The 22964-nt window shown below is 37.9% G+C and overlaps 1 protein-coding gene across 8 annotated transcripts in view; it reads right to left on the bottom strand.

Moving 5' to 3' along the window:
• fryl (furry homolog, like) overlaps nt 1–22964 on the bottom strand; it is a 333936-nt gene that overhangs the window by 263039 nt on the left and 47933 nt on the right. For 4 of the 8 annotated variants that reach the window (XM_073064687.1, XM_073064688.1, XM_073064694.1 and 1 more), the window contains exon 1: nt 22583–22776. The exons of 2 other annotated variants lie outside the window; for them this stretch is intronic. In XM_073064687.1, the coding sequence (XP_072920788.1) occupies nt 22583–22772 (190 nt within the window). In that variant the 5' untranslated portion in view covers nt 22773–22776. Of the gene's footprint in view, nt 1–22582; nt 22778–22964 lie in introns of those variants that run through there. 2 more of the 8 variants (XM_073064685.1, XM_073064686.1) reach the window with 1 other exon arrangement.

Raw genomic sequence — 22964 nt, 5'->3', positions numbered from 1 at the left:
AGAAGTGGGCTGAGAAGTGGCAGATGGAGTTCAACATAGAGAAGTGTGAGGTGGTACACTCTGGAAAGACAAACTCCAAGGCAGAGTACAAAGTAAATGGCAGGATACTTCGAAGTGTGGAGGAGCAGAAGGATCTGGGAGTACATGTCCACAGATCCCTGAAAGTTGCCTCACAGGTAGATAGGGTAGTTAAGAAAGCTTATGGGATGTTAGCTTTCATAAGTTGAGGGATAGAGTTGAAGAGTCGCAAGGTAATGATGCAGCTCTATAAAACACTGGTTAGGCCACACTTGGAGTACTGCATCCAGTTCTGGTTGCCTCACTATAGGAAGGATGTGGAAGCACTGGAAAGGGTACAGAGGAGATTTACCAGGATGCTGCCTGGTTTAGAGTATGCATTATGATCAGAGATTAAGGGAGCTAGGGCTTTACTCTTTGGAGAGGAGGATGAGAGGAGACATGATAGAGGTATACAAGATATTAAGAGGAATAGATAGAGTGGATAGCCAGCGCCTCTTCCCCAGGGCATCACTGCTCAGTACAAGAGGACATGGCTTTAAGGTAAGGGGAGGGAAGTTCAAGGGTGATATTAGTGGAAGGTTTTTTACTCACAGAGAGTGGTTGGTGCGTGGAATGTACTGCCTGAGTCAGTGGTAGAGGCAGATACACTAATGAAGTTTAAGAGACTACTAGACAGGTATATGGAGGAATTTAAGGTGGGGGGTTATATGGGAGGCAGGGTTTGAGGGTTGGCACAACACTGTGGGCCGAAGGGCCTGTAATGTGCTGTACTATTCTATGTTCTATGTCGTTATGGTAGTAGTAAATGTTGCCACCGTTGTAATTAGCACAACACACTTCTGTATTGTGCACTTTGTGGTAGGTTTTTGGAAGCTTTCACTTTCCGTGGAACTTTTAAATGAGATTCGTTCAGACCTCATTTGTTGGCGATCCAGTATTTCCATACATTTGACACTGTTTCACCCTATATGAAGTTTATATCAAGGTTCATTATCAAAATCCATATTGATGCCCTTAATTAATAAATAAATAAATCTTTTTGGCAGTAAGGGCAACTTGTACTTTTACTGTGCTTAGACTTTACTACTAACTGTTGAGTTCCGGAGAAATGTTTTATTGCAGTTGGCACAGGAATAGCTTAATTTCAAACAGGCATGATTCCTTGGCCATATGACTATTTAGAGATATAGCACAGTAACAAGTCTTTCCAGCTCAACGAGCTGCCCAATCATACCATGTGGCCAAAAACCTATTAATCCATACACCTTTGGAATAAGAGAGGAAACCTGCGTGTATGCACAGCAAGAATGCACAGCCTACTTACAGACGGTCGCTGGCACTGTAACAGTATTTAAAAGTACTTATAGGATTACAAGTTTTATCTGTAATGTAGAATGTAAAAGAAACATGTGCATTTAGATTGTATCTCACATTTAAAGTAGTTGAAAGTGTGAAAAGTAATAATCGGGGCAATCATCCTAGGAATAACTTCTCTGGTCTCTTTAAAATGGTGCCATGAAAGATTATGTGTAGGATCCCACGAAAATTGATTAATTCAACATAATGTTGGAGTGTCAGCTTACATTTCTGTATTGAAGTCCTTAGAATTAGACATAAATCTAGAATCTGTGACTCAAGCTTGAATGCTATCAGAGAGAGGTGACACAAGCTGAGGTAAATTCAAGCAGTAATTTTCATTTAAATGGTAATGCTTCTGTGAAGCATTTTGACATGTTTTGTTCAGTTATATAAATATATATTGTGGTAATGAGAACAAAGTAGCATGGGCATGTGGTAAAGCAGATATTTTTCTTTTCAAAATTTGTTTGAATGCATCTAAGTTCAGGCTATTTTGCTTTCCCAGTGCCCAAAGTCCACCAACAGTAGATTCTATTGCCCATCTGGGTTCATACTTAACAAAGCCTTTCTGATAAATTTAATAAATAAGGGTGGCATAGAGGAATGGAGAGAAGGCAGTACACTGATTGATCACAAATAGCTTATGGCAGAAACATCTGCAAAACTGTTGATTCTGAAATACTATCTTTAAATCTCATCTTTCATGCAGTGCAATCTGCTATGTTGGTTTGTGCTCCTGTACTAACATGTTCACATTTGATCAGCTAGATAAGATGCTAGAAAGTATAACAAATACTTTATCATGGAAAAATGTCTCAAAATATCTCAACCTGCTTCATACAGTGAGTATTTAACTGCTGTATAAAATCAGGAGAGGTTGCTATAATGATTGTGCCCTAATGCTTCCCCCTGCCCACCCATTTTTACTTTAGTTAGCAGAGAATTTTTCAAGACAATGTTTGAAAAACTATGATTCTCCAAAGGAAAATTGTCAAAAAACATATATTCATAAAATCACTCAGCACAGAAACTAGGCCTTTGGCTCAACTGGTCCATGCTGACCAAAATACCCATCTAATCTGGTTCAATTTCCCTGTGTTTGGCCTGTATTCCTCAGAGAAGGCTACAGATTAAATGTGAGTAAATGGGATTTATAAAACCTAGTACCATGGTCAGTGTGGATGTGGTCATCTGAACTGGCTGCTTCTATGAACATATCATTCATATCTTCAGGGTAAATTTTGTCAATCTTGGAATACATCTTCTGGAAAGAAAAGACTGTGCTTCAACACACTTTCTTAAAATCACTTTGATTGTTTATTTATCACTATGCGACCTGAAGTGGAACATGCACATGGTGAAGCTCCCATGTGCCTGCTGTTCCTGTCCTTTGGAGAGGTGCTGAGAGTGCTGCTGAGACAAGTACATGCCGTACAATTTTGTAAATGATCTGTGTTGCAGTAGCTGTGCACTGCTGATAGTGGAACTGATGAGTTAGATTGATGGAGAGCGTATCTGTGAAGCAAGCTACTTTGTCCTGTCAAGCTTCTTGAATTCTTGAGCTACATTTATCGAGGCAAATGGCAAATATTTCATAACACCCTTGTCTTATGTGGCTTCTGGACAGTGCAAGGATTCTGGAATTCATGAGAGGAATCTGTTGTTAGAGGTAACCTGGTCTCTGACACACCCTTTTTGCCAGAGTAATTCTATAGTTTGTACAAGTCAGTATCTAGCTGATGGGGTGGGAATTCAGTGATGGCAATAACAATGAATCTTTAAGGTAGGTGGTTGGCCTCTCTATCTGCAACTACTTATTGCCTTTAACTGTAGTGACATGAATGTAACTTGCTACTTGCCATTCCATGGTTAAATGGTGATTAGGTCTTCCTGTGTTCAGGTGTGCCCTTAACAACTCCTGCTGTGACATCCTGGGGTAGAATGATTTGATCTCCTACAAATGCAACCACATTCTTTTCTGTGTGAGGTACAATTCCAACCAATGGAGTACTTCTCTCATGATGCCCATTGATTTTACTATGTAGATTAAGAGGCATTTTAAACCTGTGTGATTAAGGTATATGAAGAGAAAAAAAATCCAATAACTAAATAGGCAACAGACACTTTGGAAAGGTGAAACCCAAGGGTAAGTTTTTATTTTACTGATCATATGTTTCGAACCCGAAATGGCAAGGTGTGTAGAAATTTAATAGTGTTCCTTTATACTGAGATAAATATTTGAAGAAAGGTGTTGAATTACATTTCAAACAAAATCACTACGTAGGGCCACACTATGACTTTATAAACTAGGACTGCAAAATACTAACAGTTCATAGTGATTCAGATCACAAAACCTTTATTGAAATGGTACTTTTGCTAAACCACCCCTATCAAATACGAGGGCAAGGACTAGGGCAGAAAATGTTCATTGCATTATGAATGTTGTAGAGGTTGAAAACATTTTGTAGTACCGGTACTTCTAATTTCAAAATTGTAAGCACTGTGTTTTTGTTGTTAAGAAAATCTCGATGATGAATTTTCATAGCAATTTATATATCCAAACTTTCACTGCTGTGGTTCACAGAAAACCATGCTCAGTTTTGGTTTCAGAGCAGAAATTATTGAGACAAAAATCACTGCTTTTTGAACAGAAACACAGGCAACTGATGCTAAACATGGTGAGGTGTCTCCAAGGGCCACACAAACTCAAGTGAGTGACACTAGTTAGAAACTGGTCAGCAACTGTCTCCTGTCCAAATTAAGCAGCATACTGTCCCAAATAAATGAAAGGAATCCTGGCTATTTTCTTCATTAGTAGTTATCCTTTAAGAGTTGTCCAAGAAAGTGGTTGCCCAATTAACCAATGTACTAATTAACTGGAATCCTCTGTATTTTGAATTCATGACTGGAATTCAATTTCAGTTGTTAAATATTCATGTCTTTCTCAAATGCCAAGCGAATATACAATAAAGTTTGTTTTTCATGTCAGTCTGTAAACTTCTCATCAATACAAAAAAAAGCAAAATTTTTTGGAAACTTGAACAGCTGAAGAGCAGTATCATTTCATGATATACAAAAGGGATTCCTAGAAAACAGCTCATTGAAGAATTTTATAAATCCAGAGGACTGGGTGAACTATATTATAAGCAGCTGGATAAACTGTATACCATTGCATGAGGAAAATGGTGAAATTTGTAGCAGCATAAAATAATTTTGTAACTTGGACGTACATGCCCAAAGAGTCCATAGAATTTAAATAAAAATTTATAAATCAAAAAATTGCTGTATAATTTCAGAATTAAAATGGTTATACAATAAAAACTAAGGTATTTTTGTTCTGTGAGGTCTAGATTCTAGAACAGAGGGAAATTATGATAATCCGCTTTTCAACTATAGTGGCTTCCAGTTAATTGGGCTATCGGATAATCAGGGCAACGGCTTATTTAGGACAACTCTTAAAAGAACAATAATCAAGAAATTAGCGGAGATTCTCATAATTTATTTGGGATACCATAGCACTTTATTTGTGTGGCTAAAAAGACACTGCACCATCCTTGGAGTGAACAGTTATCTAAATAGTGTCAGTTGCATATGTGTGTGTTCAAAAAGCAGTGATTTTTGTTACTGATAGTGAGAAATAAGCAGTTAGACAATTAAAAACTGTTTTGCTCACTGCAGTGTCAAGCAGTTAAGGCCTGGAATGACTGGGAGTGAAAATGAAACAATTTCACTACTTCAACAAGTTAGAAACTACAAAAGAATACCTTGAATGTTACAACAAAATTAAAGGGTTGGAGGATTGAATTGGCAAAAGCACTCCATTATCTGCACAAGGTGTCTGCTGATTTTGTTCATTTATCATCAACCAAAAAAACATGGCTGTGTAGACTGATGAATTCTTCCATCGATAACTATTCAAAACTAGTACCGTAGTAACATTGTGGGTATTCTAATTTGCTTTGTATTTCATTTAAATACATAATTTGTTACCCAGTTAAATGATAGTTTGTCTCTTTTTTAAAATAAGTTTTTAAATATTTCCATGAAACTTTCACTAATTGGGCAGACACTTAATTGGGCCAAAATGTACTGGTCCCGATGTGACCCAATCAACTGGAATCCATTGTATTCAGATACCCCAATGGTTTAGCATCCAGCTCACTGTGTGTGGGTTCTGCTACTCTCTCCCATTTACCCTATAAGCTCCCCTGGTTCTGCCTGTGGCACTCACACAAAACTTACCATAATGTTTTTCCCAACCTCCTTTGAAACTTATTGGAACTTTAAATTTATCAGGTTCACTGCATACTATATTATTCTACAGTGAAACACTTTCAATTACTTTTTCCCCCCCCACAAAGCGTACTGGAGTATTAACAGAACAATAGCCGATACTCTGGAAAATCAGTTTTTCCAACACTAAAGTCATGGGTGTGCTGTAATGAGAGATTTTGTGCATGTGACTGAAGCTCTGACACAGGATGGAAGATGAGAAGTGATATTTCAGACTTCAACACCAGAATCAACACAGTACATAATCTATATAAACTATTTAAACATACAATATCTGTAGCTAACAAATGTGGCTATAAAACAACTTGCAGCATTTAAGGGAAAACTATTAGACTACAAGTAAGTAAGGAGCAAAGTTGAAAAGGTTCACATATAACATACAAGCAGAACCAGTTAGGTCCAATGGTATTTTTCCCCATTTTTAATAATTTACTTCTGCAATTTTATTTCTGATGTATTACAGGAGAAAGTAAATTTAACCAATGTAATTGCATTTGTGTCAATTTATAAATAAAAATACAATTAAAACCACCTTGAATGCATTGTTTTTCCTTGACATTGTACTAACAAAACAAAGGAGGATCTGGAAGTCTGTTAACATCAGCAGGATAAAAAACAAAAATGCAATTGATCTGAGCAACTTTCCGCAGTAAATTGGCACACTGCCTAAAATTTGCAATGGCAGGGAAAAGGATAAACCTGGCTTGTATAATGGAGAATAACCACAAATTAGAAAGATACAGAAACTATGCCTCTGTACCATCTAATACACCATAATCTTCATTATTGATGCAAGTAAGGCGCTTCTTAGAATAAAAAAACAATTCAGGTCATAGGCAGAGACTTTATTAACATAAAAATAAGGTTATTATATATATGGAATTAGAATTATTTAGGCTGCAACTTAAGTGCACTTACGATGATAGGCATTGGAAATGTATCCCTATTCCTCCACCGTCCTAGGGTTTAAATACTGAAATACTCTCCCTTACAAGTACCATTACCAGATGTTCTGCAATAATCCAAGAAAACGGATTCTAACCTTCCCAAGGGAAACTGGAATATATATTAAGTGCTGGCCTTAGGAAATGATGGCCACATCTTGTAAAGGTTAAAAAAAAGTCTACCATCACATTTTAAAACCAAAATAATCCGTACAAGTCACAACCCCTGCCTTGTTTTATTTATTGTTTATTGAGATACAGCATGGAAAAGACCCTCTCAGCCCCTCGAGCCATGCCACCCAGCACCCCGCCCCCACCCCCCCGATGTAATCCCAGCCTAATCACAGGACAATTTACAATGACCAAATGGTACATCTTTGCACTGTGGGAAGAAACCAAAGCACTTGTAGGATAGCCATGCAGTCTCGGGGAGAACATACAAACTCCTCGCAGACAGCGGCAGGAATTGAACAAGGACTGCTGGTACTATAAAGTGACGTGCCAACTATACACTGCTAACCTTGCATTTCAGCTAAGTGGACAATTAGCACACTTACAATTTTTCCATACACAAATGTAACTGCTGTTTCATCTATCACTTGGTTCAATTCAACAATTATGGTGCAATCACACTCTGTGGTTCCTGACCTTTTTCCTTTTTCAAACATTTTTGGCTGCAGCTTCAAATATCCAGTTACTATTAAAATAAACAGGCAATGTAACAGGAGTCTGCCATCTCCCATGTTTTTCTTGAGGTCAGCATTAACCAATACACAAATAGAATATTTGCAATATGTTGGGTCTATTAGCTTAAAGTTATACTAAGACAACTTCCTCAGAAAACTACACTGCTATCTGAAACACATTTTTAAATTTAATTATACCTAGTTACCACGTTTGTTATTCTGGCACGGTAACATTTAACATTTAATATAAATTGTTACTATGCAACAAATTTAATTCAATTTTCCTTCTTTTCCCACAGAATGTTATCAACAAGGGACCTCAGCCAAATAATTATTTTTCATAAGTAAACATGAACAGTAAATATTTGGCAATATTTGGCCTAGGAACACTTTAAAAATGTGTCTCATTATATAAGAGGATAAGAAAACCAAGCAATCTGTTCCACCATTTAATAAGATCGCGGTTGATCTAATCTTGGCTATGTACTTCCTGTTCTGTTGCCAGACCCCGAGACTCACTTCTGCTCATCTCTTTACATACGCTTATGAACTCAAATTTAAAATCAGGTTCAAGTTTATTGTCATTTGACTATACATATACACAACTAAATGAAAAAAACATTTTGCCAGACCACAGTGCACCAACAAACATATAGAAACATAGAAAACCTACAGCACAATACAGGCCCTTTGGCCTACAAAGCTGTGCCGAACATGCCCTTACCTTAGAAGTTACCTAGGGTTACACATAGCCTTCTATTTTTCTAAGAAATGTCATGTAGTACCTTGAACTCACGATATCACACTTTTAAAATCCTCCCACTTTATACTGCCAGATGTGCCGTAACCTGCAAAATCCTACTCCAATCAACTTTTACAAGTTTCTGCCTTTTAGAACATAGAAATATACAGCACATTACAGGCTCTTTGGTTCACAATGTTGTGCTGACCATGTAATCTTTTCTAGAAACTGCCTATAATTTCCCTATTCTTCTAAGGTCTGTCAGTACCCTGACTTTTTGTGTCTTTTTTATAGGGTGGGTACCTTTACAACCCTCACCTCCAATCTGATCTCATTGATTTGAACGCCTGACTCCAAATAGCTTTTGTAGAAGCCATTACCTCAGAGGTTCACATACATTTTTCAACAAATACATGTAATATTGGATCATTTTTTTCTAAAATATAAATGAACAAATATAATTTTTTTGTGTTACTTAATTGATCAGAACTTAGGCCATTTGTCCTACTGACTCTGCCCCAATCTCCTGCCTCCCCCCCCCCACCCCTTCCCCTTTATGCTCTGATCCATCAGGAATCTATCAACCTCTATCTATATCACACACAACACATAAAGCAAAATATTACCAGAAACAAGTTAATAAAAATATAAATCAAAATGCACGTAGAACACACCACAAGTAAATTCCGCTTGCACAACATGCTAAATTCTTGGAATTCACAAACCTTTGAGAGGAAAGAAAAAACTCATCTGTCTGAAATGGGTGACCTGTTATTCTGATATTATGTCCCTCCCCCACAATTCCAGATACCTTCACTGAGAGAAATCACACTCTCAGCATCTAGCCTGTCTCAGAACCATTGTGTTTTTCAGTAAGATCACTTCTTAATCATCTATATTGCAATAAGTAATGCCCAACCTGTTCAATGTTTACATGTCAAGCTCTTCATTTCAGCATTCAACCTAGTGATCCCTCTCTGCCCTGTCTCCCACGCTAGTGCAGCTTGTCTTAAATATGAAAATAATAACTCTAAGTACTATCCTAGCTGTGACCTCACCAGCATTCATAAAATTGCATTAAGATTTATAGCTTTACATCCCATACCTCTTGCAATTAAGGCCAATGTTCTTTTAAACTTTGTGCTAGTCAAAGCGTTGAAACAGACATCAGAGCACAAGTCAATATTTTGAGGTTGCCACATGCGATGATGGTTCATAGACTGAAATTCTCTGGGAATGTTAAGAAAATACAACCAAGGAGGTTGATAATAACACTAGTGAAGGACTGACTTTCCATACTTGACTGATAACACAATGAACTGGTCAATACAAAGGACAATGCCCAATTTAATATTTTCTCAACGTCAGAAAGCAACAGTAATGAAATGGGAAATTAGCCTGTGTTGCTGCAATCTAAGGTCTCAAATGGAAGGAGCAAGAAACCCGCCATCTGGTGGTGGTGAGATAGCCAAACTATCTCCGATGGTAATCAGAGCCATCATGACAGGCAAAAAAGCAGGCTGTTACAATGATAAGAGATAATTGAGGCCAAAGGAGGCCATGTGGTTAGACCTGATAATAAGAGCTCCATGAAGAATGAGGTCTTCATAAGATGTGAGAGTGGCATTTAGTTCCATGCTCTTCTATACCCAATTTGCTTGGTCATAATAACAAGCATGCAACATGTCGCTGAGGGGGAAAATGGAGTTGGTTTTGTGGCAGCCAGTGGTTTAGCTGCAAAGGGATGAAAATCAGCAAAATTAGTCAGACCAGGATTGGTCCATCCATTTCATCAGAGAAAAACATATGGAATAGGAGGGAGATGGAGTCTTGGACTCTGGATTTAACTCCTTCCCAAGCCTGGAACAATACAACCCAGAATCACAGACTCAAGAACCAACATCCATGAGGAGGCATCCAAGAATTTCCAAGGGAAGTCATAAATCTATAGGAGATTGGTCAGATTGCACCTTGAGAAGTAGTATATCATGCAAGTTATGGTTGCCTCTCTATTGTTTCTGCTAACTTGCATAAAACCAACCAGACCTTTCATCAACCATCAGATGTGACTTTAACGATCTCAAAATTGCACAATATCTATTTAATTATTTGCTGTCTTCCTATTTACATGTTATCTTTTTTTGTGTTCCATGTACTAATCTACCATGCAGATCTTTGTTTTGCAATATTTTGCAAACTCATTCTCATTAAATAAAAATTTGCTTACTCATTCTTCTTTGTAAAGTTAATAACTTCACCATTTCCTGCATTATATACCACCCGCCAACTTTGTACCCATTCATTTAACTCCAATCTATATCCCTTTGCATGGTTTGTAACCTCACAACTTATCTATCTCATTAACCTACATGTTGCAAATCTGGCTAAACTATAAGTGGCCCCTTCATTCAAGCCATTAATATTGCTTAGACATAATTGAGACGCCAGTATGTATGTTTGCAGTACTATGCTGGTTATTGTTTGCCAATGTCAAAAAGGATCCATTTATTCCAATTCTCCATTTTCCCCAACACTCCAATTTATAACCCCCAACCCAATATTCTTTACTTTGTGTTAACCATATAACCATATAACAATCACAGCACGGAAACAGGCCATTCCGGCCCTCCTAGTCCGTGCCGAACTCTTAATCTCACCTAGTCCCACCTACCCGCACTCAGCCCATAACCCTCCACTCCTTTCCTATCCATATACCTATCCAATTTTACCTTAAATGACACAACTGAACTGGCCTCTACTACATCTACAGGAAGCTCATTCCACACAGCTATCACTCTCTGAGTAAAGAAATACCCCCTCGTGTTTCCCTTAAACTTTTGCCCCCTAACTCTCAAATCATGTCCTCTCGTTTGAATCTCCCCTACTCTCAATGGAAACAGCCTATTCACGTCAACTCTATCTATCCCTCTCAACATTTTAAATACCTCGATCAAATCCCCCCTCAACCTTCTACGCTCCAATGAATAGAGACCTAACTTGTTCAACCTTTCTCTGTAACTTAAGTGCTGAAACCCAGGTAACATCCTAGTAAATCGTCTCTGCACTCTCTCTAATTTATTGATATCTTTCCTATAATTCGGTGACCAGAACTGTACACAATATTCCAAATTTGGCCTTACCAATGCCTTGTACAATTTTAACATTACATCCCAACTTCTGTACTCAATGCTCTGATTTATAAAGGCCAGCGTTCCAAAAGCCTTCTTCACCACCCTATCTACATGAGACTCCACCTTCAGGGAACTATGCACTGTTATTCCTAGATCTCTCTGTTCCACTGCATTCCTCAATGCCCTACCATTTACCCTGTATGTTCTATTTGGATTATTCCTGCCAAAATGTAGAACCTCACACTTCTCAGCATTAAACTCCATCTGCCAACGTTCAGCCCATTCTTCTAACCGGCATAAATCTCCCTGCAAGCTTTGAAAACCCACCTCATTATCCACAACACCTCCTACCTTAGTATCATCAGCATACTTACTAATCCAATTTACCACCCCATCATCCAGATCATTTATGTATATTACAAACAACATTGGGCCCAAAACAGATCCCTGAGGCACCCCGCTAGTCACTGGCCTCCATCCCGATAAACAATTATCCACCACTACTCTCTGGTATCTCCCATCTAGCCACTGTTGAATCCATTTTATTACTCCAGCATTAATACCTAACGACTGAACCTTCTTAACTAACCTTCCATGTGGAACTTTGTCAAAGGCCTTGCTGAAGTCCATATAGACTACATCCACTGCCTTACCCTCGTCAACATTCCTCGTAACTACTTCAAAAAATTCAATAAGGTTTGTCAAACATGACCTTCCACGCACAAATCCATGCTGGCTACTCCTAATCAGATCCTGTCTATCCAGATAATTATAAATACTATCTCTAAGAATACTTTCCATTAATTTACCCACCACTGATGTCAAACTGACAGGTCTATAATTGCCAGGCTTACTTCTAGAACCCTTTTTAAACAATGGAACCACATGAGCAATACGCCAATCCTCCGGCACAATCCCTGTTTCTAATGACATCTGAAAGATCTCCGTCAGAGCTCCTGCTATCTCTACACAAACTTCCCTCAAGGTCCTGGGGAATATCCGGTCAGGACCCGGAGATTTATCCACTTTTAAATTTCTTAAAAGCGCCAGTACTTCCACCTCTTTAATTGTCATAGGTTCCATAACTTCCTTACTTGTTTCCCACACCTTACACCATTCAATGTTCTAGCACCTGACCAAAATGCTTTCTAAAAATACACTTGATCTACAGATCTGTTTTATCCAAATTATTCATTACATTTCAAATAACTTTAGCATACTTATTACACATGATTTACTGTATTTTATAAAAAAAACATGCTGAGTCTGCTAAATGTTTTCCTTTTAACTTCTCAACAATGATTTATCTTAAACGATGGCTTCCTCTTAATTATGGATAACAGCATTTTTCTAATGACACATACAAGGCTAAATAGCATAGAATTCCCTTCCTTCTGCTCCTTTTTTCTGATGTGTGATGTTGCAATTGCAGTTTTCCAGTTCACTGTGATTTCTTTATAATCTATACAATGTTCCTAGTTGGCGATTAACTCATCACTATCTATGCTCCAAATTCTTCTAACATTCTTCAGAATGGGCCATTAGATTCAGGAAAACTGTCAGCCCTTGGTCCAACAGTCTGTTTACTAGTGACAGAGATTACTTTAAGATTTTCCCCTCCTTATGGCTCTTTGATTATTTATTATTATTATTGGAATGCTTCTATTTTTTTCTATGACAAAAGTCACTTCAAAATAGTTTCATAGAATCTCTGCCATCTTCTTAATTCCCCCATCTCATCCACTAGATCAATGTTTTACTTTAGCTATTTATTTTCTATATTTACTATTTATTTTCTACATTCCCATTATTTACTTGCTTGTTCTCATACTTTATAATTTGTCATCGTCATTTGCTGGTTTCTGGTCATTTGCCAATCCTTTAATCAACACTGATCTTCACAACACTGTATGCCTTTTTTGATGAATTGGATATTTTCCCTAACTTCATTAGTGTAGACATAGATGATGCATCCTTCATATGGAATCATAATTGCTAACTAAACATACTTAGGGAGCATCTCTGCCTTAAATCAACTTAGTTCAGGCTCTAAACTGATCCAGCAATTGGGCTAGAAGAATGCAGTATATGAAATCATTCAAATCAGTATGAAGTCTAGTTAACTTTATTATGGCAGTAAGGAAGTGGAATGGAGTCCATTACTCTTGGCACTCACCTGGTTCACATATGATAACATCAGATAAATAGTCCACTAACACAAAGATGAAGTCTGTGCATGTGGAAATTTAACACTTTTGTTGATGCGATCAAGTACAATGTTCTAAATAATAGAGAAGAGGAGATGCAATAGTGAGAAAAGCATCAGCAGGATCAATAGTTAACTGACAGCAAATGGATAAGCAATCCCTAAAATTGCACTGGATGCATTGGGATAAGGAATTTTCCTCTAAAAGGATCCATTCAGGTAAGACATAATATGACTACACCAAACAAATAATCACAATGTTATAGCTACACATGTCATTAACCACCAGCAGCACCTTGAACTAAGTGAAACAAGAGAAAAAGGATTCAGTTTGTGGAGGTGGAGAACCCTCCTACAAGACACAAATGTAATTGCCTTGGACAAAAAGCAGATAAAAATGAAAGATCCTGAAAATATTTGGTAGCAGAGACAAAATCTGTGGAATAATAAACAGAGAGTGCACAGTAGTTTGTCAAGATACTCTTGTCTATTTTTAATTAAGGGATAAAGTAATGACCATTTGCAAAAGACTGTCAGGTACAGAAATTGAAGCTTCACAAGTGTGAAATCTATTCTGGGTGAAAGGGAAGAATAGTTTCTGTGGCGATTTCTTGTAAGATGAGCTTAGAGTGGAAAATGAGAGAAATGTTTGAGAAAGCAACATACAAAAGAGAGAAACAGAGATAAGGATTAATAAATTAATAAAAATAATTTGAATATGGTAACGAAGGATTGCAATGGTTGATACAGGGAGAGTCATTCTGGTAATGGTTCCTCCTGCAGTACACTCCATTGTACAACTTGTGGCACTAAGGCAACTGTATCAAATGAGCAATGTGAGTAACAAATGACTTGGTGAATCAGGCAACAGAGAAAGTAGTGCTGGAACCATTCACTCTTGCATAGTTAAAGGCAGATTTTGAGATCTGAGGGAGAGCAATTAAGAGAATGAACTCAGCACTGTTAAATATGTGGGAGTGTGGTAGTTTGAGAGTCAGAGATTGCAAATAAAGTTGAACCAGAGTAGATGACTTCACTCACTCCATCACCGTGGGCTTAGCACCCTGCTCTACTCACTCTATACTTATGACTGTGAGGCTAAGCACAGCTTCAGTACCATATTTAAGTTTGCTGATGACACCACAATCACTGGCCGAATCAAAGGTGATGATGAATCAGCATACAGGAGTGAGATTAAAAATCTACCTGAATGGTGCCACATAATAACCTTTCAATGAAAGTCAAAGAGGTGAATATTGAGTAAAGGAGGAGGAAAGTGGAAGTCCATAAGCCAATCCTCAGAGTATCAGAGGTGGAGAGGGTCAGCAACTTCAAATTCCTCAAAATTATTATTTTATAAGTTCTGTTTTGAGTCCAGCATGCACGTGCCATTACAGCTCTTATAGATAGCAGGGTCAAGGGATATAGGGAGAGGGCAGGAATGGGGTACTGATTGTGTATGATCAGCCATGATCACAGTGAATGGCAGTGCTGGCTAGAAGGGCCGAATGTCCTACTCCTGCACCTACTGTCTATTGTCTATTGAGAAGGCACGGCAGCACCTATACTTTCCTAGAGGTTTGTGAGGATCTGGCACATCATCTAAAACTTTGATAAACTTCTAAAGATGCACGATGAAAGTACACTGACTGGATGCATCACGGTCTGTTGTGAAAAGACCAATGCCCTTGAACAGAGAAGCCTACAAAAAGTAGTGGATACAGCCTAGTCCATCAGGGTTAAAACCCTCCCCATCACTGAGCACATCTGCATGAAGTGCCATCACAGGAGAGCAGCATGCATCATCAGGAACTCCCACCACCCAGGACAGGATCCCTTCTTGCTGCTGTAATCAGGAAGGAGGTACATGGCCCTCAGGACCTACACCACCAGGTTCAGGAACAGTCCAGGCTCTTAAACCAGAGTGGATAACTTATTTCACCGCATCACTTAACTGTACCCACAACTTATAGACTCACTTCCAAGGAGTCTTCATCTCATGTTCAATATTCATTGCTTATTTATTATTATTATTATTATTTTGTTTGTGTCTTTTTGTTTGTATTTGCAGAGTTTGTTGTTTTGTAAACATAAACTGTCAATATGTGCAGTTTTTCCACTTATTCTATTGTTTTACTTTGTATTTATTGTGAATGTAAACAAGAAAATCAATCTCATCAATGTACTTTGACAATAAATTTACTTTAAACTTTGGACCCATTAAGGCATGTTTTAATTTCCCCACTGGCATTTTACAACAAATCAAAAACCATCCTGGACACCTTCATCAAAACTATATCATGACTTGCAGTTGTTCTTTTAAAAAAAACTGAATCTAAAATTAGGAACTGCAATAGTGGGATTTGATGGACATTCTTTAACTTACATGTCCAATCTTTTATTTGTCCTGTAACCTATCTATTCCAGGACTTATCATCAGTCTGTTAAATACATAACTAAAGGTTTATCCTCAGAGGCCTATTTCTATCCTGAAAAAAAAATACACAATGTTGTCAGCTTCTATTTAACTTTACTTTTGCCAAGTGTTTTGAAACAGGATTATACATGTGATAAGCAGAGCTAACATCAAAATTTAATTCAACAGTTGTGCAAATTTATAAACATTAACGTGCTCTCTGAATTATTTCTCCCTTATTAAAACATCCGAGAACATTATTTGGACAATGTGAAAGGAATATTGCAAATTTAATTCTTATCTTATCAAAAACACTAAAACTTGTATAAATATTTTCTTTGGAGTTGATACAGAATTAATTTGTTCCATATACTAAAATTGGACAACATAGAACAGATTGGCAGGCAAAAGAGGAACCCTCTAGTAGACATGTGCCCCAACAGCATACAAAAAGAAAGAGCCTGGTAAACCATACCCTCTTAAGTAATGGAAATTAAATAAATCAACAAGTACATAAGAATATCTGGAGTCACCATGTTAAATAGAATGTTAACGTTCAAGCAAGAAGGGCTAACAATAAAAAAAGTTATAAAGGAGCATATAATTACTGAAGAGGAAGGAAAAAAATGAGCAAGATGGTGCTAAACGGCAACCCCTTTGCTTGCACCTCCGGAAACAGCAATATTTCCATCTTTAATGTCTATATTTTTCCCTTTCAGGGTTCTTTCTCAGACCCTGACCTGGAGTTACATGCTGACTACGTTTCTTTGCAGGAATGGGACCCACTCACAGGGTTTCACGATGGGCCGTTACTCAACATACCAAGGGCACAGCCTAAGAGTTTGGCTTGCCTTCAGAGGCCTAGGATCTCGGAGGTCTAAGGTCTGTGTCCCGACAGACCGGTATGTCGGAGGAGCTGGAAGATCGTTGGCTTTGTGCCCAGAGACCTGAGATCTTTGGGCACAGAGCTCAGAAAGAGCGATGCAATGGACTTTTAACATCGTAAATCAGTGAGCTGTTTGTTATGTCTCCCCTTTTGCTGTGAAACGGAGACACCTCTTTCTCCCTTATTAGGGAGGGGGAGGGCGAGGGAGACAGACTGGTATGTGGAATACTGGGTGAAATGCGAAGTCTTTGGAGTACTGAAAGTCTGTGTCTTTGCTGTTGCTTTGCTCACGCTTGAGTGCTCGGTATTGGGTGCCAATGTTTTCTTTTGCCGGTGGGGAGGAGGGGGGGATTGTTGCTTGCTGCCGCTTACACACAGGAGGGGTGTTGGGTGGGACTTTAGGGTTCCAACATTTAACTGTCATTCATTCTTCAGAGGTACTCCTCTGTTTTTGTGGACGGTTGCGAAGATATAGCACTTCCGGATGTATACTGTAAACATTTCTCTGACATTAAATGTACGTTCGAAACATTTGAGAGAAAATTCGAATTAATACTAGTGGTGGATTGCCTTCAAAGGCTCAGCTAGTTTGTAAAGTGCCAGAAGAAAAATCCAGTATTCTGCAACCATATGCCTTATAACTGCACTTGAAACAAGGGACTGGATATACAAGACAAACGAAAATACTTATGAAGATTAAATAATAAATGCAACCAAATCACCTGCCAATATTATCAATTGCTGTAATGAAGAAATTCTGATAATCTTCTGCTACTTAAGTTATTTGTAAAGGATTTCTTTATCCTGCATCAAAACATGGATTTAAAACATCTCTGTGTAATTATCTTTATAATTAGAGCCCTAATGTTAATTGTAACAAAGGAAAGATACACTCAAGGCAACATCCCATTGCAATCTAAGAAATTATATCTAACCAATATGTGCCATCAAAATCCACAAAATGTAGTAAATACAAGATAACATTTTTAGTGATATTGATCTGTTCATGAGCATAACAAACCTACTATTCTTCGAAGTATCTTGGAATCTTTAATATTTAACAGTACATCTGAAAGGTGGCAATTTTGACACTGCATACTTTCTCATTACCACATGGATGGATCAGCCTGGATATTTGTACTCACATCTATAAAGTGGGTCTTGAACTAAACTTTATCACTTAGAGGCAGAAGCACCACCAAATGAGTCACAGTTGAAATTACAATGTCTATAGATAATGTTTCTTCATCAGACAGCATTTACATATCACATTTGGCATAGAGAAATCACTCCAAAGCATGAAAACCCAAGGAGAAAATGCAGATAATAAGAAAAAACAATGAGGACAATTAGACGGGTTCTGGTGATGTCATTGTCCAGAATGGCAGCTTAAATCAAGAGCTCCTCCGGAAAAAACGCATATTTTGCCCCATTAATCCATCAAATACAAGATCTTTCGAAAATATCTGAATTGATAAGGGGGGCAAGAATGGAGAAAAAGAATGGAGAAAAAAAAGCATCACTGCGGAGCCTATGGAAGAGAAAGGTACAATGCGCAGCTCTCCTACACGTGCGCGTGGTGGCAAGGCTGACGCTGTGCCTCGTTCAGGCGAATTGGCAAATACAAGGAATTTGGACGGGATAAGGGAAGTCCAAAAAGATATAAAACAGCAACTCAATGATATAAATTCAGAGCTCGCCAATGTCAATCAGAAAATAACGGTGACAGAGACACGAATTGAGAAGGTGGAAGATTGCGTGCAAAATGTGGAATAGATACTAAGTAAAATGATAAAAATATTAAATCAACAGGGAAGTAAATTGCTTGACCAGGAGGGAAGATCTCAGCGGAAAAATATCAGGATTTATAATGTTCCCGAAGGAGCGGAGGGGTTGTCGATGATGGAATTTGCAGAAAAGTTGCTGCGGGAAGCACTGGAGATTCCCCAGACTATGGAGATTGAAATTGAGAGGGCTCATCGTTCACTTGTCCCGAGGCCCTCCGGAGACAGAGAAAGTAAGCCACACTCAATAGTACTTAGATTCCTTTGATTCAAGAGCAAGGCGGAGATTCTACGAAGGGCCTGGGGAAAGAAGAAGGTGTTCTGGAACGGGAAGTTAATATACTTCGATCAAGATGAACCCCCCCCCCCCCCCCCCCCGTGGTTCTACCGAAACGAAAGGAATATTCTGAAGCGAAACGAGTATTAATCATCTTCGGACTGCATCTAATTCTACTTTATGCTTTAAGGCAAGGGAATTAAAATTGTGTGGAGTACTCCAATAGTCATTCTTGTGCTCCTCAAAATATCTATGTGAAGTTATTTAATTAATTCTATTTGGTAACTTTGTTTTGTAACTTGATGTTGTTCTTGAATGCCTTTTAAACTCTTAGCAAGCACGAGTTATTTTTTTTATTTATTTCTTGGTTTGATAATCTGCTACAGATGTAAAATCAATAGAATTGTAATACGAAACTAACCAGAACAAACACCAACTTTTTGAAGGTCAAATAGAAACACTTCTTCTCATTGAGTGAATCAGAAAGAGTGGAAGTGGTAACTGGTATAGTTGGTAACCTGGCTTATTGGAAGCAACGGTTAAGGCAAAGGAAGTTTCATAAATATAAACCAAAGATGAAGTACACCACACTCATAATAATTTAAAAGCTTATTTCACTGAATTATTCAGTTGAAAGGAAGGAGGGAGATTGAAAATCTGTCTGAGTGGTGCCATAACAACAACCACTTATTCAATGTAACCAAGACTAAGGAGCTGATTATTGACTTCAGAGGGAGGAAACCAGAGGATCATGAGCCAGTACTCATTGGAGGATCAAAGGTGGACAGTATAAGCAACCTTAAATTCCTCCGTGAATTATTTCGGAGGATCTGTTCGGAAGATCCAGCAAGTAAATGCAATTACATAGAAGCACAGCAGAGCCTCTGCTTCGTTAAGAGTTTGTGAAGATTCAGCATGACATCTAAAATTTTGACAAACTTCTATAGATGTGTAGTAGAGAGAATACTGACTGCTACATCACAGCCTCATTTAGAAACACAAATGCCCTTGAACGGAAAATCCTACAAAAAGTAGTGGAAATAGTCCAGACCATTAAGAGCAAACCCCTCCCCACCACCAAGCACATTCACAAGGAATGCTGGCATGGGATAACCCCCTCCCCACCCCACAAACTCAGGACATGATCTCTTCACGCTTCTGCCTTCAGGAAAATTGTACGGGAGCCTCACAACTCACACCTCCAAGTTCAGGAACAGTTACTAGCCCTCAACCATAAGGCTAAACTCAACTTCACTTGCCTCATCATTGAAATGTTCCCACAACCAATGGACTCACTTTCAAGGACTCTTTATCTCATCTTCTTTATATTTATTGCTTATTTATTTTTATTTACTATTTCTTTTTGTATTTGCATTTTGTTATCTTTTGCACACTGGTTGAAAGCCCAGGTTGGTGCAGTCTTTCAATGATTCTGTTCTGGTTATTTTTCAATGGATTTATTGAGTATGCCTGCAAGAAAATGAATCTCAGGTTTGTATATGGTGACATATATATACTTCAAACAAGCAGATTAATGAAGAAATAAGACCATAAGACATAGGAGCAGAATTAGGCCGTTTGGCCCATCGTCTCTGCTCTGCCATTCAATCATGGCTGATCTTTTTTCCCCTCCTCAGCCCCACTCCCTGCCTTCTCACTACAACCTATGATGCCATGTTCAATCAAGAACCTATCAAGTCTGCCTTAAATACACCAAACGACCAGGCCTCCACAGCTGCCTGTGGTAATAAATCCACAAATTCACTCCCCTCTGGCTAAAGAAATTTCTCCATTTTAAATAGACACCCCATTATCCAGAGGTTGTGCATTCTTGTCCTAGACTCCCCCACCATAGAAAACATCCTTTCCACATCTACTCTGTCTAGGCCTTTCAACATTTGAAAGGTTTCAATTATATGGCTATCCATGAGGTTAAATATGTATAGTCCATGCAATTCACCACCTATTACCCTAAACTACTGACTATCCAGCCTCTGCAATCTGGAGAACATCTTCAGTTTGCCCTTGTACTATCCCCTTCTTTTCCAAATCTATAGTCATCACTCCACTCTTCAAAAAAAAAACAGAACAACCTTCACCTGCCTGATTGTTTATAAAAAAAAATTATCATCTGATCTTTAACCTTTCTTTCCCCTTTTAGGATCTTGAATGTACTGCTGCTTTTTAAATCCTTCCAAATATTCTGCCCCACCTACCCAGTTTGAATTCTCAACACTGTTACAAATCATATTGCATAGTAGAGGAGAAACTATATTGTCACTCACTTTTTTTTAAACCTATTTATTTTAACATGCTCCTCTGACATTCACATTGTAGAACTATTCAACCCTGGTTCGATGCACATTTAAAACGATTCTTTATCTGGAGCAGGAGTCCCAATTGGGGGTCCATAGACCCCTCAGTTAATGGTAGGGGTCCATGACATAAAAAAGGTTGGGAACCTCTGATTTTCATCCACTCTGAAACTCTTATGCCTGAAATACTCCAAGGATCTCTCACTGACATCAAGCACATTTGTTTTCTACATTATACTCAAGGTAATGTCATCCAACAATAAATTAAGTTTGGCAAAAGTAAATTGAATCATGTGCTCAGTAACTCTATTCAAAGAATTTCCTAGATCATTATAAAAGGAACAAAACAGGAAAAAAAGCTACTTTCAATCTTGAAGACTGAGGGAGAAAATAATTATTATGCAGAAAAATGATATAAATGTTGTTAGAATGTGGTGGCGCTACACTGAATTCCCTTAGCCAAATCTGTGTTTTTGTCACTTGCAAAATGCCAACAATCTCCTTGAGTTGAATTCAAGTGTATACTGCCACACAGATGGTTACTTCTAGTACCTCTCCGGTCTGCTGTTCCAGTCTGATCTAAAGCGAGGAGCTCTGAACAAAATTTAAATATTCCTAATGCCAAAATAGCTCAACAAATAAACGTGGATTTAGTCTAAAGAAAGATCTATACATTTGCTCCTTATGAAAAACAAGATTCATAAGAATCCATCAGAACAGTCAGTAAGGGCTCAAAATAAGGTTTTAAACAGGAAATATAATCCACCAACAGGTAAGAATTTAATCATTCAGGCAACACCAAGACAAATTTGAAACTATTTTTGAGAAATGAAACAAGAAAAATATCTGAAGATACTTTATAACCATTAATCCAGTAATACTGATGATCAACAGAAATACGTTTTCCCAATTTTTTTTATTCTTCAAGGAAAATAACTAATTATTTGCAGAAGTTCAAGAGGCCTATTACTAGATAAAAGTTAAGGAAGACAGGTAAAATGTTTGAGTTTATATTTAAAACACATCCTGGTTAATGCCTGTTAAGAATCATTAACATAAGGTATTAATGGAAAAACAAACATTCCTTCCCATTGCTATTTGAAAGAAAGAAATTAATACAGATCATTAGCTTAGGTAACACAAGTTTTTAAACAAGTTTAAAATGTCTTAACTCTTATAATACATATGTTCACCTAACTTCACACACAAAATACAAAAATGTAATTTAACTGAGTTTCTCCATTCCTTTTCTAAATGTTTGACCAAAGCTCTTAACCATTTCTAAAGAAAATCAACCAATTGATCAGGGTGTGAACAGTACTTCTTTGTCACAAAATTAAGATTTATCTAGATCTACCTTTTATTTTCCCTTTCAGAAAGGTTGTTATAAAACAAGTTCATTTGAAAAAGATCAGTACAAGATTTCTAAGTGGACCGCAAGATACAAATGCGATTACCTTAAACCTTAACATTCTGTCGTACATTGTACAAATTTCTTTATATGTATTACAGTGAACTGCACCTTTTGTTAGCTCTGGTTCATGTAGCTGAACTGTGGAATTCATTTCTTCTACTGTTTGTCCTACAGAAAGCAGACTCAAACGCCTCATTTTCAAAAGCCTGGGAACACTATCACGATCAGTAGGCTCAACATCCAAAATCATCTCCCCAGATGCAATGGCAGGAACCACTCGTTTCAAAAAATCCATCATAAAATTAAGGCAGCAGCTTAACTGCCGTACTCTCACACTGAATGCTCATTCCAGCTTCTTCAGTACACAAAGGTGAATTATTTGCATTGGATTTCACAATGATGTCATGGGGAAATTGGGTGGGGCTCAAAAGCTGTAGGTCAACATGCAGCGATAATCAAACAGTTTTTGACATACATGCCCTGCCTAAAA

This window comes from Hemitrygon akajei, chromosome 13, assembly GCF_048418815.1.
Source record: "Hemitrygon akajei chromosome 13, sHemAka1.3, whole genome shotgun sequence".
Classification (NCBI taxonomy): Eukaryota; Metazoa; Chordata; class Chondrichthyes; order Myliobatiformes; family Dasyatidae; genus Hemitrygon; species Hemitrygon akajei.
The sequence above is the reverse complement of the archived record's forward strand: the minus strand, read 5'-3'. Positions and strand labels throughout refer to the sequence as shown.